This window comes from Furipterus horrens, unplaced genomic scaffold (genome assembly GCF_987537825.1).
Source record: "Furipterus horrens unplaced genomic scaffold, mFurHor1.1.pri manual_scaffold_9, whole genome shotgun sequence".
Lineage (NCBI taxonomy): Eukaryota > Metazoa > Chordata > Mammalia > Chiroptera > Furipteridae > Furipterus > Furipterus horrens.
In genome coordinates, this window is record NW_028327179.1 from 57,942,950 (window position 1) to 57,961,856 (window position 18,907).

General features: G+C 38.4%; 1 protein-coding gene across 1 annotated transcript in view; it reads left to right on the forward strand.

The window, feature by feature from the left end:
• POU6F2 (POU class 6 homeobox 2) overlaps nucleotides 1–18,907 on the forward strand; it is a 724,957-nt gene that overhangs the window by 534,566 nt on the left and 171,484 nt on the right. Inside the window, exon 5 of the mRNA XM_090286751.1 lies at nucleotides 11,731–12,044. Coding sequence (XP_090142877.1) covers nucleotides 11,731–12,044 — 314 coding nt within the window. The remainder of the gene's footprint in view (nucleotides 1–11,730; nucleotides 12,045–18,907) is intronic.

Below are 18,907 nucleotides of genomic sequence, written 5' to 3' on the forward strand. Positions count from 1 at the left end.
AGTCTTTTTTTTATCCTCACTTGAGGATATGTTTATTGATTTTATTAGAAAGAGAGGAAGGATGATTGAGAGAGAGAGAGAGAGAGAGAGATAAACATTGATGCGAGAAACATTGATCAGTTGCCACACATAAACACCCCAACAGGGGATCAAACCCAGAACCTACGTATGTGCCCTGACTGGGAATTGAACCTACAACCCTTTGGTGTACTGGGTGATGTCCCAACAAATTGAGCTACCCAGCCAGGACTAGTCTTCTTTTTAACTTATCACATATGAAAACTTAGAATGGACTATATAAATTGAATGGCTAATTTGCACTTAAATACAATATAACTAAATTAGCCATGCAGTGTATGAATTTTCCTACTAAGGAATTCTACCATAGATACATAAAGAGGAAATAAAAATGAGAATATTAATGTTTATGATATAATATGAGTAAGTTTTAAATAGTAAACATTTTGCTGCACAATTAAAGTCATTTTGTAATAGGCTTTTTTTAAATGAATTTGAAATGGAGTTGTAAATATGTCAAGGGTATGTTTTTAATTTTTATGTTTCAAAATACAAAAATAGATGTAGCTTAAAGAAAACATTATAATTTATAGTGCAGGCCAGGAAAAGCTAGGATACACATGTTCTAGAATCATGTGTATATTTCTTCATCTGTAAAGTGAAAAGAAATACATGCTATCTCCTCTTCTCAAACAATAAATAAGAACCAAATGGCATAAGATATATAAAGTTTGTTGGCAACCCTGAAGTTGTTGTATAGGAACAAAATTGAATGATCTGTTTAAGGAGTTTAAAGTTCAGCCTATAGAAGAAAGGTTTGTGGTAATATGGGAGAAGTTAAAAAGAGAACACAGTCGTATTCTCTAATATGACTAAAGAAATCTTTGCTATACAAGTCTAGCATCCACAGACTTCTAAATGAATCAGCCACCACATCTTTGCCACTTAACTTTTTTTAATCTGAACTGACAGATCACTGGAGAACAACTAGGGAATAATCTGCACATGCTTAAAATGTAAACTGCACATGCTTAAAATGTACAATTTGGTAATTTTTGATATACACATACACATATGCAACCATCACCACAGTTAAGATAATAAATATATCCATCATTCCGCAAAGATTCTTAGTGTTCCTTTGTAATCATCCCCTCTTCCCTCTCCCTGCCACCTCACTCCACCATTCCTAAACATATTGATCTGTTTTTTGTCACTAGAAATTAATTAGTTTTGTCTACAGTGTTATAAAAATGAAATCATATACTATAAACTTTTTTAAAAATACTTATTAGACATTATATTATATAACTTATGAAGTGATCATTCTGGCAAAACTAGCTCCTATCTGACACCAGAAATAGTTATTACAATATTCTTGACTAGATCCTCTATGCTATACACTAGGTGCCATGACTATTTGTAACTATCAACTTGTATTTCTTAATCCATTCTTCTCCTTCACTCATCTACCCTAATCCCCTTCCCATCTGTCAACCATGAAAATGTTCTCTGTAACCATGAGTCTGTTTCTGTTTTGTTTGTTCACTTATTTGTTTTTTTTTTTTAGACTCCACACATAAGTGAAACCACATGATGTCTGTCTCTCTCTCCCTCTATGACTCACCTCACTCAGCACAGCACCCTCAGGTCCATCCATGTTGTTACGGATGGCAAGATTTCATTTTTTTATGGCTTAGTCATATTTCATGGTATATATGCACCATTCTTCTTTATCTATTCATTTATTGATGGACACTTAGGTTGCTTTCATATCTTGGATATTGTAAATAATACTGAAATGGACATATGGATGTACAGTGGTCCCTCTCTATATCGTGGTTCACTTACCGTGACCTCGCTGTATCGGGGGATTTTTTAAAATATTATATTTATTTATCATGGAATTTTCACTATATCATGGGATTTTGGTACTGTGTACATATGTTGTTAAAGTTACATAGGTTTAAGAGTGCAGAATATGTTTAAGAACATAAGTAGTATTTATAAAAGTGTGGGAAAGGTTAATAAGGGACTGGGAATGGTTTATAAGTGTGTGGGAAGGGTTTATAAGGCCTTAAAATATATATAAATACTAAAATAAATGTAAGGTTCCTACTTCGCAGATTTTCACCTATCGCAGGGGGTCTATAACATAATATCCGTGATAAGTGAGGGAATACTGTATATGTCTTTTTGATTTAGTGCTTTGGGTTTCTTCAGACAAATATTCAGAAGTGGAATTGCTGTGTCATCCTTCTTTGTCTCTGATATAGCCTTTGCTGTTAAGACTATTTTACCAGGTTTAAGTATTTCTACCCTAGCTTTTGTTTTTTGTTTGCATTTCATAAAATATCTTTTGTTATCCCTTTACTTTCAGCCTGTAGTGTGTTTTTTTACCTGAAGTGAGTCTCTTGTAGACAGCATATGTGAGGGTCTTGTGATGGTATCTATTCCCCCACTGTATATCTTTTGATTGGAACATTTAATCCATTTACATTTAAAGTCATTGCCATTTTGTCATTAATATTTTCCATCTTTTTTTCCTTATTTTTAAAGAAATACTTTTCACCAGTTTTGGTGGTGATGATCGTCTTTAGTTTTTTCTTGTCTGGGAAGCTTTTTATCTGTCTTTCTATTCTAAGTGACAACTTTGCTGGGCTTTTAAGATCCTCTCTTTTTCTTTAACCTTTGAATTTTCATTATGATGTGTCTTGGTGTGGGCCTCTTTGGGTTCATCTTGATTGGGACTCTCGGCACTTCCTGAGCTTGTATGTCTATTTTCTTCACTAGGTTAGGAAATTTTTCTGTCATTATTACTTCAAATAGGTTTTCAGTTTTTTGCTCTTGCTTTCTCTACTTCTGGTACGCCTATGACATGGATGTTGATATGCTTAATGTTGTTCTAGAGGCCCCTTAAACTGTCATCATTATTTTTGGATTTTTTCCCCTTTGCTGTTTTGATTGGGTGTTTTCTGCTACCTTATCTACTAACTCACTGATTTGAGCTTCTGTTTCATCTACATTGCTATGGACTCCCTCTAATATATTCTCCATTTCAGTTATTGTATTTTTCATTTTTAACTAATTTTTCATGGTTTATATGTCTTTTTTTATGCTGATGAAGGTCTTACTAAGCTCCTTGAGTGACCTTACAACCATTGTTTTGAACTCTGTATCAGGTAGAATTCTTACCTTCATTTCATTTAGTTCTTTTTCTGGCAATTTCTCCTGTTCTTTCATTTTGGGATGCTTCTCTGTGTTTGTTTCTATGTATTAGATAAAGCTGTTATGTCTCCCAGTCTTGGTAGACTGGCCTTATGTCCTGTGGAGCCTAATAACGCAGTCTCCCTGGTCACCTGAGCAGGTGCTTCAGGTGTGTCCCCTGTGTGGATTTTGTGTCTGCCCTCCTCTTATAATGAGCTTTTATTGCTGTTTGGAGGAATTGACCCTGAGGTTGATTGGTTATAAGGACTGGCTGTGACAACAGTGTAGGAGCGGTTATGCAGGGGCTTACCCAATGTAGCAGGATTTGCTTTAATAGGGCTCTGGTGCCTACCAAGTATGCCCTTTGATTTTTTTCATTTGTTGAGGTGGTTGAGTAGTGCTCTTGTGTCATATGATGCTTTCCACCAGTGGTATTGATTCTGGGGCCTCTTGGAGGGTGCAGTCCAAGGTCAATTGCTGTCTTTGCCCTTCCCAGAGCCATCTGGTATGAGCTACAAAATGATCTACAGATGGTTGCCACTTCTGCTGGGCTTGGGTGGGGGAGGGGGATACTTGGGTGAGGCTAAGTAGTGAACTGAGGCCAGCTGCCTCTAGCTCTAGTGCTGGAATGGGGGCTACTTAGCAAGAGGTATAAGGCATGCTAAGGTCAGTGCTGCTTTATTTGGCTTTGTGAACCTTTGAGAGATTTTAGGAAAGTTCACAGCATGAGCCAAGAAAGGCCATTTGTATGGAAATGCCCTGGAAATGTCTTGGGTGGGCCTGAAAGTTGGGTGGGGCAGACTCAGGGAATCACCAAGATGGGGCAAACTATGTGAGCCAGGCTGATGGAAACTCAGATATAGTGCTTGCCTTGGCCTGCAGTGGGAGGCTTAGCAAAGGAATAATGGCTTCTGCCAGCACTTTTGTCTAGCCCTTCCCCAGAAATATTCAGTTCCTCCCTGTATCTCCCTGGTGCCTTTTAAGCTCTGCCCCAGCACCTGATCTCAGAGTGAGTGATTCCATCAGTAAGTAAATCCATGTGCAGGAGCTTTAGGAGGAATGCCTGGGACTCCAAAAGCCCTCCATGTCACTTAGCCATAACCCCACTAGTTTTCATAGCCAAAAATTATGGGGACTTCTCTTCCTGGCACTAGAACCCTGGACTTGGGAACCTGGTAGGGGCTGGGACCCCTTGATCCTTGAAGAGACATTTGCAGCCAAGATATCCCTCCCGTTTCTTACCATTTCTTAACCATCACACATGAGTGTGGGACCAGGTCATTGTGTTACTCCAGCCCTCCTACCAGTCTCAATGTGGCTTCTTCTGTATATCCTTAGTTATAGGATTTCTGTTTAGCTAGACCTCAGGCAGTTCTCAGCGATGGTTTTTCTGTGCTTACCTACTCAGCCATCTTGGCCAGAGGTCCCTAGTTTCTTGTTTTTCTATGGCATTGAATCCATTCAATTTTTCTTCTTGGAGTTCAATAAATTCTTATTCTAATTTGGAATAGCTGCTACATTTCTAGATTGTGGCTTTCTCTACAGCTTTGTTTTATCTATAGTTTCTATTTCCTTTCTTTTTTCCATATTCTCAAATCCTTCCGAAAGTTGAAGTGTTTTATCACTTCTATAGAATTCCCTTTTCTCTGTACATATTATATCTAGAGCTTTGTCTTTATCCTGAAGTCTGTACTGGGTGGTCTCTAAAACTCTGTAAAGCTGTCACAGTGTCTCTTGTATTGCTTTCCTGGGAAACATATACTACTTTCTGGATTCTAAATCTTTCTTGGTGCACCACCTTATTTTGCTGAGGTACCTATTCAACTTCCTAAGAAAAAGTGTGTAAAAATAAGATCAGTAAATCTTTGTATATTCCAAAATGGGCCTTCTCTGCCCTTGCTATTAATAGATAATTGAGTCAATAATAGAATTCTTGGCTGGGACCTTTTCTTTCAGAACTTTGAAAGCATTGCTCCACTGATTTTAGCCATATAGCTTTGTTAATGAGAGGTATGATGCCAGTTTGGTTTATTTTTCTTTTTAGATGGTATTTTATTTGTCTCTCTGAAATCTTTTAGGATTTTAAAAAATATTTATCTTTGGTGTTCTGTATTTCCATGGCGAAGTATCAGGATATAGTCTTTTTTCTTTCACTTCAGTCTGCACTCAATAGGAAGCTGGAGGACTTCCTAAGAACTTGGAGGAGTGATTGGGAGCTTGATGTATTGGGGTGAGTTGCAAACAGACTGGTTTTCATAGGTTGAATCAGAAGAGAAGGACTTTATGTTGGGGTGCTCATATCCACATTAGAAACCTTAATTCTTCCCCAAAGAATTTTAAAAATTTCTCTATAGATGAGCCTTCCCATTATCTTCCCAAGAATTTAGGTCTAGCTATAGGCCATTCTGCAGGTGGAAATGGTAGGAGGTCAGTTGTTTCATAGAAAGGCCTTAGCAAGTACCCCTCGTAATTCAGGAGGGACTTGCCACCTCTGGCCCCTCAGCCCCTCTGAATCATTGTTGGGTGGGTACAGCTCCTCTTTGGGTGGTCCATGACACTACTTCTTCACTTTGCTTTACAGTGGGCATTTGTCCTTTATTTTTCATCTTCCCTATTTAGTGGGGCAGCTAAGAGCTAACATTATCACTCAGATTAAGATTCTTCAAGAAGAGTGCTCCCCCAAAAGTCAATAAAGACAGTAATGGTAGTCAATTGTCCTAATATCTAAAAAAAGGTACTGAAGAATTCTGGAAGGTTCCCAGGTGTTTGTTTTCTTTCAAACAAGTGATGACTATGTGTATCTGTATATATATATATCGTCGTCGGCAGCCGTCCGTCTCGAGAGACGATGGTGTAGCTTCTTAAGAGTCTATCTGCACCGCCGAGAATGGTTGTGCAGTCCGACTCGGGAGTGACACGGTATCTGTCTCCTCCCGTGTTGAATCGACATCTTGTGATGACGCTGGAGTGTCCTCTCCAGTGAAGCTGAAGATACAGAGCCTGGGCAGGGTGATATGAAGGGTCTGCTGTTGCCCATGCAGCAGACCCCCCCTCTCTTCGCAGCTGAAGGATCCAAGGGAAAGACGGAGTCAATACAGCTTGGTTTCAGGTGCGCCGCAGGAGTTGCCGGTGTTGACTACAACGTCAAACCACCTTAGGGACTCCGGCTCCGGATTTTCTGTCGGGGTTTACTCCCTTAGCCTTTCCCCTGAAGAGGTATGCCGCAAGGCAGCGGAGGTTTTTTGGAGTCAGAGTTTTCCTTCTCTGATGTGCCCTGACTGGAAGATCGAACCAGCGACACTTAGCTCGCAGGCCGACGCTCAATCCACTGAGCCAAACCAGCCAGGAAATATATATATATATATATATATAATTCAAGGTATGGCCATATAATATGAAAATAAGGACATTTATTGAAGAAGATACAAGATACAAAAAACATTGCACATAGGACAGTGATGCCTCAGTCTTCTTCAAAATATGCACCATGGAACCTCACACAGTTCTCCCAATCACCATCAGCTGCCCTGTCATATTTTTCTGAATTTCATCAATGGTCTGAAATCTCCTCCCTTTCAAAAGGTTATTTTAGTTTTGGAAAAAGCACAGAGTGTCAAATCTGGGCTGTAAGGAGACTGAGCCATCTAGGTGATTTGATGTTTCATAAAAAAACTGAAGTGATGCATGAGTGGGCACATTGTCATGATGAAGCTGCCAATCATCGGTTGCCTGTAGTTGCAGCTTTCTCAGTCATCTGAATAGTTTCCAAGGAGGAATATTCAAACTTAACACAAACTTTTATGCAGAGTTGTTGCTCTACACACTCAGTCATTTTGAATGTGATGGCCACACAGTACACATGCTCACTCAACGGTGTCTACTATCCCCACTGACTACTACAGTGAAGATGTCATTGTTCATCCATGCACATTCCAGTCCACTTTCCTTGGCTGCCAGGTTACATCAATGTTGCACAAACCATTCATGTTGTATTAACAATGACTGGACTTTTTCCAGACAAACCTCATATATATTACATTATATCTAGATAGATAGATAGATAGATAGATAGATAGATAGATAGATAGATAGATAGATAGATGGATAGACAGATATAATAAAAGGACAGATTCATTTTTTTTGAAAAACAATATTCTCAAAGTTATGGAGATGAATAAGCAAGATGGATCTTGTTGAAGGCCAAAAGCGAATCACTCATTCTGCTTCTCCTACTGGACCTGCTCCCCTGGGGTGGGTCTTTAGAATGCAGATTTTGTTCTATTCTCTAGAATATGCTTTCTAACAAGCTCCCCAGGTGATTCTGGTCCACAATTTGAGATAGGCTGCTAAACTTGGTGAAAATAACTGATCTCAGAAAGAAGCTTAGGTGGTTCAGGCAATACATGGAAATGTGTAGGGATGTTTTAATTGGAAGAATTTTTCTCTTTGCTTTCCCCCAACGTCTCAAGAGATATTTAGATCTCTGCCTTAAATGCAAATGACAGACTAAAGATATTGTAGCACTGTTTCTGGAGCTGAAAACACTGAGATGATATGAGAAGGTTATACATCATAATCTTTGAGGCAGAGCTGATATTGTTTATTTTTGACATTGTTGCCAAAAATAAAGACAAATTTCCCATAACTTTTTTACCTTCTGCACTTTATGAAAATCCCAAGTCCCTGACCTGACATTTTCCATCTACTCTACAAAGCTTCTGTGTGCCAGTGCGGCTGGGAATTCCCTTAGTGAGGGCACCAGAAAGAGTTCCTGACCTGCACCCTTGCTTCAGCTACCTTAGATGTCATTACTTAGATGGAGAAATGCAGAAGTCTTAGCAAATCCTTTGTCATATTAAATTATGTATTTGGGAAGTTTCAAGCCACTGGTTTTCCACAGTGCTCCCTTCTCGCTAGGAAATTCAGAGTGTGATGGAATTTTTTCCTGTGTTTCTCTTTCAAATTTTTAAGTTTTAAAAATATTAAATGGCCTAATATAAATTTCTATGCATCTTTTTTTCATATCTACTGTTATTGTAGTTAACTTTTACATTTAACATTGGCCTGTATAATACAGTAACCAGACATAGAGGAAACAATCATTAAAAAAAAGTTAAATAACAGGGAAGAAATTAAAGTCTTTAATCTTTCATAAATAGAGTCAGAGTTTTATACCCCCTCAAAGTTGTCATTTTATCTGCAAACATTCTCTATAGTTCAACTATGTTCTCAAACCTTCTTAACTTGTGTCCATAATCCAGTATGCTTTATACAATTAGCCATGTAGAGGCTTCATATTTTAACCTTTTTTTTTAATTTTTATTTTCATAACTATTATGTAGGTGGCTTTGGCATTTTTTAGACAAGCACTACATTACATTGTTGAACAATTCCTTCACACCTTTCTTTGCATCCAGGATATACCTGAATGTATTGTATTGTCCATGATTTTTTACTTTCAGATGCCAAATTAGTTTATGTAATGCAGGTGTTTAGTTTAGGTTATGCATTTCCAGGCAAGCTACGGGTCATGGGAAAGAAATAGCCAATGTGAACTCACCAACATAAAGGAATGAAGACAAAGTTGAGACTTTGTCTCATTAGTAGGTTAGGGTCTACTGAACCTACCCGTCTGCCAATATCTACCTGCCAATATTCTCTATTCTTTCCTCTTTTTAACTGCTGATTTAGAGAAATGCTTTTCTATCCAAAATAAAACAGGATGGTATTTAAGTGAACCATGAAAATAAGCACTGACATATATGTCCTGAAAGATATCAGGGCAGGCTTAGTTTGAATCAGGCAGGCGGACAGATGCAATCAGCTTCCCAAAAATTGTAAGTCCACCCAAAGGACACATCCAACCCCACTCACCCAGGATCCTCCAGATTGCAGAATATCCTGGGAAATAAGAATTGAGCTGGGCTCCAAGACCTTCAGTAAGATATAATTTTGTACAATAGGAGCTGGGAAAGGGAGAATGGCAAAACCAGACCATACTCTTCAAGTCCCAATAAATAGGACGATGACTGGTTATTTTTACTATATAGACTTTATTTCTTCGACAGGTTTTAGGTACACATCAAAATTGAGCATAAAGTTCAGAGAGTTTGTACTGACTGGGTATTGCCCAGCCTGTCTCATGCACACCACCTCCACCTCTAGAGTTCCAGAGCACTCTGGTTTTACATGCAAGGCAGAACACATACCACACTGAGAATTTGAGCAGACCTAGAGTAATTCATTGACCCAGTGAGGACTTGCCATCCCAGTGGTCCAAGATACCTGAGAGCACAGAATTGGTATTTGGTGTCCCTGGGAAGTGTCAAGCTATTCGTCGGCAGCCGTCCGTCTGGAGAGACGATGGTGTAGCTTCTTAAGAGTCTATCTGCACCACCGAGAATGGCTGTGCAGTCCGACTCGGGAGTGACACGGTATCTGTCTCCTCCTGTGTTGAATCGACATCTTGCGATGACGCTGAAGCTACAGAGCCTGGGCAGGGTAATATGGAGGGTCTGCTGTTGCCCATGCAGCAGAACCCCCCTCTCTTCGCAGCTGAAGGGTCCAAGGGAAAGACGGAGTCGATACAGCTTGGGTTCAGGTGCGCCGCAGGAGTTGCCGGTGTTGACTACAACGTCAAACCGCCTTAGGGACTCCGGCTCCGGATTTTCTGTCGGGGTTTACTCCCTTAGCCTTTCCCCTGAAGAGGTATGCCGCAAGGCAGCGGAGGTTTTTTGGAGTCAGAGTTTTCCTTCTCTGTGTCAAGCTATTATTTCACCACTAAGTTATACCTTACTTTAAACAAACCTGAGTCTATATTTAAAATCTGATTTACACCAGGGGTTAATCGGGAGTGATGCATCTTCCTACCACTTTCACAGGATAGGTTCCTTACCTTCTCTAAGGTCTAAAGTCATTCAAAACTTCCCAAGCCTCTGTTCCAGGCAGTCCATTCTCCAGATTGTCCTTCAGAAATATCACCTGAGCCATGCAGGCTTCTGGATGTTTCTCCAGTCCAAGATATCTTCTCTTGGCCACTTGGTTAGTTTCCACACTGTTGACCACTTAGTCAACTAACTGATGTGTATCAGCATCTGTCATTAGCAGGACTCTGTAACAAGTTACCCCCATGCTTGATCATTTTTTATGAGTTAATTTTATCTCCACAAATAAATTATGAACTCCTTAAAGGCAGGAATATATCTCCTTTTTAAATACTATATACTATCCATTCAATAAATTTTACAAAATGATTCTTAACTTCACAAAGATAGTCACTGGTTGATTGTAGTACAGAGAAAGTTCTCTAGGTTTTCTCAACATATGGGTCAATGTACACACAAATATGTTCACAAGAACATGTTTGTAGGAAGACAGGTATGAGATATGTCACTTTACAGAATCACTAGATTTTTTTAAGGAGCAGATTTTTACAAACAGTGACTAGTTTAATGTTGCAAACAGGAGTTATTACCTTTGGAAACCTGTACAAGTTCAAGGTAAGGGAGGAGCAGGAAAACATTGCAGGAGTATGTGTTCAACATTAATCCTAATAGTTATTTGTAGCCTTTGTGGAAAGCTTTTATACTGAGATTCAGGCAAAGAAGGAAGTGAACTTGTAGCAGTAATTTTCTCTAGATCATTCTTTGGCCAAGCTAAATGTCTACCTGCTTCAGAAATTTTTCAGAGGCAGATGGGCATCTGAGAACAAATTTAGTGTGCTCAGTGTAAAGACAGCTCATCCCACCAACTCTTGCTTTTCACATAACAAGAAAATCTTGAAAGATGATTTTATTCTCTCATTTTCTTGTGTGTCCTTGAGGTGCTAATGTGTCTAATCACCACAGTGTACAGTTCATGGTCTCCTACTATAATCCTTGCAGTTTGAGGGGATCTCTGTGTCTTTGATCAGCAGGCAAAAAAATCAAGCTCAGGATTTTGACTCTGCAAAACAGAGAAGCATGTATTATCATTAAACTTTTTAAAAACTGTATAAACTTGAAACTAATATGTCTAAACAAATTGGCAGAGGTCTAAAGTATCAAGTGAAAATGGCATGATTAATAGCATTGATGATGAAAAGATTACAAACTATTTAGTTTCCTGTTTTTAACCCCAGTCGACCCTTTACCAAATGAATTAAAGTGGTTGAACTTTAATCTAAATCAAATCTTGAAAGCATAAGTGTGTTTCCCAAGCATTGTAGAAAGGAAGAGAAAAAGGACTTAAACATGACCTCCGTTTCTAGTGTATCTCCTTCACTTGTAGTGCTCAATACCATTCAAAGTAATATAATACTCTGTTGTGGTATATTCTTGTCCTCCTTAAATTTTAAAATTCTACCAAAAAGTGACTCTTTCCTCAAGTGCCCCCACGGGCCTTTTACATAACAAAGAGCTTCAGGTTGAGAGGGTAAACCTTTCACACAGGACAACCTACCAAAGACACACAGCAAGGTGTTTTGTGGTGTTTGTTTCACTTCCACGTTTCTTCCTTTCCTTGTAGCTACCTCATCCCTGAACTCCCAGCTCCAGCAGCTCCAGCAGCTCCAGCAGCTCCAGCAGCAGCAGCAGCCACCTCCTCCACCGCCTGGCAGCCACCTGCATCCAGTTCCGCAGGTGCCCCCGCAGTCCCAGCCAGCCCTGCCTCAGCAGTCGCCAGCTCCGCCGTCACTATCCCAGCAGGCTCAATCCCAGCCCCACATTCAGAACCAGAACCAACTGTCTCCGACTCAGCAGAGTGCAAGCCCCACTCAGAAACCAAGTCAGTCTCCAGGACACAGCCTTCCGTCGCCACTCGCACCACCCAATCCTCTGCAGGTATGCTCCCCACCCCGGCCCCTGAGCACAGAGAACCTTTACATGGGGTTGTGCCATCCCCAAAGTCAGAAGGCCAGCAAAATTTAGCATCCATTTCTGCAGCGTATAATTCAAATTGATCTCTTAGACATAAGGAAGAGGAAGCAAACAGCAGGCAACTGGGGATGCATGTAAAAGAAACAAATAGAACCCCATTGGTGTTACCCTCCAAAGGATAAATGTTATCTGTTTCCTCCTGTGAGAGGCCTGCACTGTAAGTGCACTTGTAGCCTGTAATAATTCCATTTTATGATACTTTCTGAAGACAGCAAAGATAGCATCCAATTAAAATTATTACTAGCACAGTTTTGTAGCCCCACGGAGAACTGTATTTCCGGTCCATGAGGCATGGTGGTTATTTCTCTATATTATGAATACAACAGTGTCTTAACTTAAGTACTTTGTGCTCTTTTGTTCCTATTTTTCTAAAGACTCTCTGGGGTTAGGAGGGTAAAGAAATTTAGCCCCAGTCTTATGTCCCAGATTTCAACCATCACTCCATGGACTAAGAAGTCCTCTAAATTCATGCCCAGAGCCTAAACAAATTTGCATTATAAGGATTATAAAAAATAGTAAGGCTTCTGTATATTTATTTCATTACTGTGAAGCTTGAGGTTATGCAATATAGATATTTCAAGCTAATCATGAAAAATCACCTTCAATCTATTATCATTGAAGAGCAATGGGAGCATTCAGTAATCTATAACTTTATAGTTCAGAAGCCCATTCTTAAAGTCCTTTAAAATAAATTAGCTTCAAAACATAATGACTCTGATATCAACACATCAGATCCAGAAATTAATAGCTCAGTTTTAGACTCACATAATGATGTTTTCCCCAGTGAGATCCCAGATTATTTAGTCCCTTTGTAGTGCAATGACAAAGCCGCGCAGAGTGAGCAGTCCGTGCACTCATCTCAAATGCCAACATTCCCTCTCCTTGATGGTGGTGGTACACAAACCTCACTACCTTAGGATAACAATAGCAATTGCATCCTTAGGGAAAATAGGAAAAAATACAAAGTCACAATAAATTGGTACACAAACAAAGGCAAGTAGATAAGAGACAGTATTTTAGAACCAATTTTGTTATGTTAGTTATTTTAGAACCAACTTTTTTCCTATTCATTTGGATTCTCAGTGGTGGCCCAAGGTTTTCCTGGAAATAAAAACATTTAGGTGAGATGAGTAATTGTGTTTCCCCTGGCTCTTAAGTCATGGCTGCTTTCAACTTGAATGTTTTCCTGAGTTGGGTTTGAAGATATATTTTTTAAAATATCACAAGTTTAAGACAATACAATACCTTTGACATAGGACTGAAATAACAGACTTAAAAAGTCTTCACTGTACATTTGACATCTACAGGGATAGTAGATATAATCAAATTTACAACATGTATGATTACAGCAGTTCTAATGTTTTCAGTATTTGGAAATCAACTCTATTATCCCAAAGAATGAAATTAATGCTTTCTAAGAGCAGTTAAACTACATGTACCTGTACACTATGTGATTAAACATTTCTTTCCAAGCCATCAAAATAAGTGAAATTACAACAAACAAACAAACAAACAAATTAAAAAACAAAAACAAAAAACCCTGTCCCACTCTGAGGAAGGGGATTACATAACTCTGTCTTCAGTTGTATATAGTCCAGTAATCCTTACAGCTGAGTGAAAGCTTTGAGTTCTGTGATGTCAGCCTTCTCTGAACACTTTCAGTTTATAAATCTCTATCGGCCAGTGAAAGTCAAGTGGAGATGACCCATTTGAATGGCTGTGGACAGGACTTCCAATGGGGTGACCACTCAGCCTCAGGGAAATAAGTTGTATTATGAGAATTTGCCATGAAAACCTAAACACTGTTTTGTTTTGTGTTTGCAACAAATGAAGGCTCAGAGCCACAATTCTATCTTCATAACCCAGAAAGAATATTCTAATTTTTTACTTTTGAAGTTTTAACTTATAAGCTTAATAAATACACTGGAAAGATAATACTCTAAGTTCTTCTGTGGATCTAATGAGTAACAACCAAAGGAGTGATTTGGTAAATTTTTAAAAGTATTACCAAGTAGATAAAGAACTAATTTTGAATAAATCTATATCAGGAGGAATAAGAAGAGTATCTTTCTTTACTATAGACATGTGTAAAGGAAATGGAAAATTCCATGGTTTTGAAATATTGGTTTTTTCTACACTAGCTGAAGGGTTTTTGAGTTTGTGAAATAAGGAATATTTGAACTTTCAGAGAAGAAAACTATTTAAAGAGAACTTCAAAGGTCTTTATGAACTAGAAAAAGGGTTTTTGTTTGAAGATTATTAAGGGAATAACGATCAACTGAATTTATCCATGACAGCTTAAATTCTACTTAAAATGTTTTTATTTTCATGTGGGCTTTATCTTTTTACCTTATTCAAAACCTGTCTGAGAAATATTAGTTTAGAACTATGCAACTTAGATTGTCAAAGAAAGCCAGTAATTCGGAAGATTTTTTGTTAAAAAAAAATTGAAAGATAACAATTATTTCTTTGACTGTACAGATGTTATGTTTTCAGAAAAATATAATATATGGGAGTTGCTTGTGTAGGTATATTTAGGTGAGGTCATTTTTTGAGATTAAAAAAAAATTAATAGTGTTTGCAGGAAGTAATACTCTAGACTAAAATTCTCCAAATAGTTCTTGTCAGGTATCCCCATAATATTACAATATAATTATTTTTCACTCCTTAACTCAATTCCATGAAATAGATTGCATTTACAAAACCAAGTGGTTGTTTCAAGACATATATGAGTCTAAAGTATTATCACTTCAGATAAGCCAAGATAAGGACCTAACTTAATTCACCAATTTTGACCATTCAGGGTTAAAGGAGGGCTAGTAGTTCAGATTGGAGGTCTGTCTTTACAATCTCCATTGAGACTCAGTACCTGCCTACCCCATGAATGTTTGGAAAGAAGTTCTGAACATGGATCATAAACACAAAAATGTTTAGGGGCCAGGCAGCCAGTATAACTAAGTAAGCAGACTTGGGTATAAAGCTAAAATCAAATTTTTAAAACAGTGTGTAGAACAAACAAATACATCTGTGAGATGAATTCAACTTTTGGTTCCAGCGCAGTTATCAACTGATGCTCCTATTTTTGCTATAGTTACTCCATGTACTTGCCCTGGCTGGTTTAGCTCAGTGGATTGAGCGTCGGCCTGCGAGCTAAGTGTCGCTGGTTCGATCTTCCAGTCAGGGTACATCAGAGAAGGACAACTCTGACTCCAAAAAACCTCCGCTGCCTTGCGGCATACCTCTTCAGGGGAAAGGCTAAGGGAGTAAACCCCGACAGAAAATCCGGAGCCGGAGTCCCTAAGGCGGTTTGACGTTGTAGTCAACACCGGCAACTCCTGCGGCGCACCTGAAGCCAAGCTGTATCGACTCCGTCTTTCCCTTGGACCCTTCAGCTGCGAAGAGAGGGGGGGTCTGCTGCATGGGCAACAGCAGACCCTCCATATTACCCTGCCCAGGCTCTGTAGCTTCAGCATCATCGCAAGATGTCGATTCAACACAAGAGGAGACAGATACCATGTCACTCCCGAGTCGGACTGCACAGCCATTCTCGGCGGTGCAGATAGACTCTTAAGAAGCTACACCATCGTCTCTCGAGACGGACGGCTGCTGACGACGACGACGACGACGACGACGACTCCAGGTACTAGCTATGTCAGAATTTAAATTAGAGTGTGTTGGGTAGAAGCAGATCAGAATCATAAATGGAAGCAACTAACTTTTTGCGGAAGGGGGATATGTCCTAATCACTACTGGGTAGCAAAATGTACAATTTTAATTTCAGTATATAATTTTGATTTGGATAAAGATTCCATAAGCATAATAATGTTGAAATAAATATCTCCTTTCTATGCCCTTTGAGATGACCTTTCTTCTCTTGGGAGTTTTTATTTGCACTAGAGAAATTCCAAACATTGTGTAAAAACCCTGATGTGTGCTTATTTCTTCCTGATCTGGAGATGAGGACAACATAATTGAAGCCTACTCATGGTGCCATGGGAAGGGGGAGCTTGATGGTTTGATGCCTCATTCTAGTTCTAACCCTGCTTCCAACTAGCTCACAAGTTTGGACAAGTCACGTTGGTTCTCTGGACTTTGTTTCCTCATCTGTTAAATGTGTAGGGTATATGATTTTTAAAATTATTTTCAGATATATGAGTCTATGATCTAAATGTTAGCAGCCCTCTGGAATTTTACTAGGTAATGAAAACCCAATGGTTTTAAAGATTCTGTAAGTATTCTTCAAGGTCAGGTTAATTTCTTCCCACTCAGCTGGGTGGCAGAGTGGAAACAAGAGTGGGGACAAGCATAAGTGGGATAATGATAGCAAAAGCAGATTGTATCTTAGCCAGGGAGTCCAAATTAAAGTCAAGTTTTTATCCTCAGAAAGTCACCACTATAAGCTCTGGTCCCAGATTGCTTTTCCACACCTATCCATTAGAGAAGCTTAAGAAACCAAATGTTGCATTTAACCTTGGCCTTCTGCATACCGTCTTGCATGGCAGGAAACATGATAATCTTTTCTTTTTCTTCTTGTATTGCACGTTTTAATAAATAACAAAGGGAGAGACAGCGCCGTGGAAGCAGTTAGGGGAGAAAAAGCTATCTGCGTTTGTATGAGAAATGAGGGGCATGGTCACCTCTTAAGAGGTGAAGTTGCTCAAGAGATAGTGTAAAATCATTTCTGACTGTGAGCATTTGCTAATGTAAAGGTCTTTCTACCTACCACTCAGGCATCCAAAACTGAACTGTACCTGAATTCCTTCTGTTAATTAATTCCTCCTCCTTTGTGACCTTCTCATTTGGGATATTTTCGCACCAGGAAAATTTCAGTATTAAGTTCCAAAGTAGATGAGTGATAGAGAGGGTGCTACATGATCACTTTTTTAAACTAAAAGCCCAAATCCTTGAACATAGTTAGACCTAGACCTACACGACTTTCATTCTTTTTTAAATTAAGTGGTCTCCAATCATGGCTCATTTTAATAGAAAAGGACCAGGACACCCCTTTTCTCCCTAGCAGTTTGTTTTAATAAATTTAACATGATATTAGTCAAAGCTTTGTACATATAAGTTTTTTTATTTATAAAGGGAAGTTATAAAATTATTCAATAAATACTTTCTAGCGCTCCTTCCATTCTATTTAGAGTTTTATGTTACAAACCCTTAGAACTTGGTGATATATGCAGGTGCAAGAAAGAAAAAAATTGTTTTCATCTACTCATCCTAGATCCTTAGACTGGAGCTGTATAAATTAGACTAAGGAAAGACAGGCAAATAAGTGAAAAACAGAAGTTTATTAACATGTGCAACACATGTACACATGGGAGCATTCAGTGATGAGCAGCTCAAAAGGGTGGTTAGTACTTGGACTGATGTAGTATCTTAACAAAAGAACAGTAAATTTTTATTTTATTTATTTACTTTTCATTTTATTGAATTTAATGGGGTAACATTGGTTAATAAAATCATACGGTATTCAAGGGTACAACTCAATAAAACATCATCTGTATACTGTATTGTGCTTTTACCACCCAAAGTCAAATCTCTTTCTATCCCCTTTTATTCCCCCTTTGCCCATTTCTACCTCCCCTATTCCCCCTTTCTCTGATTCTCTTGCTATCACAATACTGTTGTCCATGCCTATGCTATGTGTCATATATATATGATATATATATATGATATATATATATCATATATATATAAATCCCTTCACCTTTTTTCACCCAGCTCCTCTATCCCCTTCCCCTCTGACAGCTTTCAGTCTGTTCTATGTATCTATGCTTCTGTTTATATTCTGTTATTTTGTTAATTAAATTTTATATATAAATGAAATCATATGGTATTTGTCTTTTTCTGACTGGTTTATTTCACTTAGAATACTGTAATAATTTTCAGTTCCATCCATGCTGTCACTAAAGGTAAGATCTTTTTTACAACTTAGTAGTATTCCATTGTGTAAATGTACCACAGCTTTTTATCCACTCATCTCTTGATAGGCACTTGGGCTGTCTCAAGATTTTGGCTATTATAAATAATGCTGCAATGAATATAGGGGTGCATATATTCTTTCAAATTAGTGTTTTGGGTTCCTTCAGATATTGTTCCCAAAGTAGGATTGTTGGGTCAAAAAGTATTTCCTTTTTTACTTTTTTTGAGGAAATTCTATACTCCATACTGTTTTCCACAGTGGTTGCACCAATTTGCACTCTCACCAACAGTGGACAAGAGTTCCCTTTTCTCTACATCCTACTTCTCCACATCCTCATCAGTACTTGTTCTTTGTTGATTTATTGATGATAGTCCTTCTGATAGGTGGGAGGTGATAGTTTATTGTGGTTTTAATTTGCATCTCTCTGATGATTAGTGATGCTATTGCAGAAAAACAAAAAACAAAAAAACTAAAGTACCTAGGAATAAATTTAGCCAAGGATGTAGAACAGGTAGAAAATTATACGTACTAAAGAAAGAAATTGAGAAAGATATAAATAAGTGATAAATGGAAGCATATACCATAGCCATGTATTGGAAGAATTAATGTCATTAAAATGTCTATGCTACCTAATGCAGTCTATCAATTCAATGCAACTCCTATTAAAATACCAGTGGCATATTTGGCAAATCTAAAACAAATATTCCAAACATTTATATGGAACCACAAAAGGCCCTGCATGGCCTCAGCAATGTTGCAAAAAAAAAAAAAAAAAAGTCAGAAATATCATACTACCTGATATCAAACTATGTTACAAAAAGAAGAATATATTTCTAGA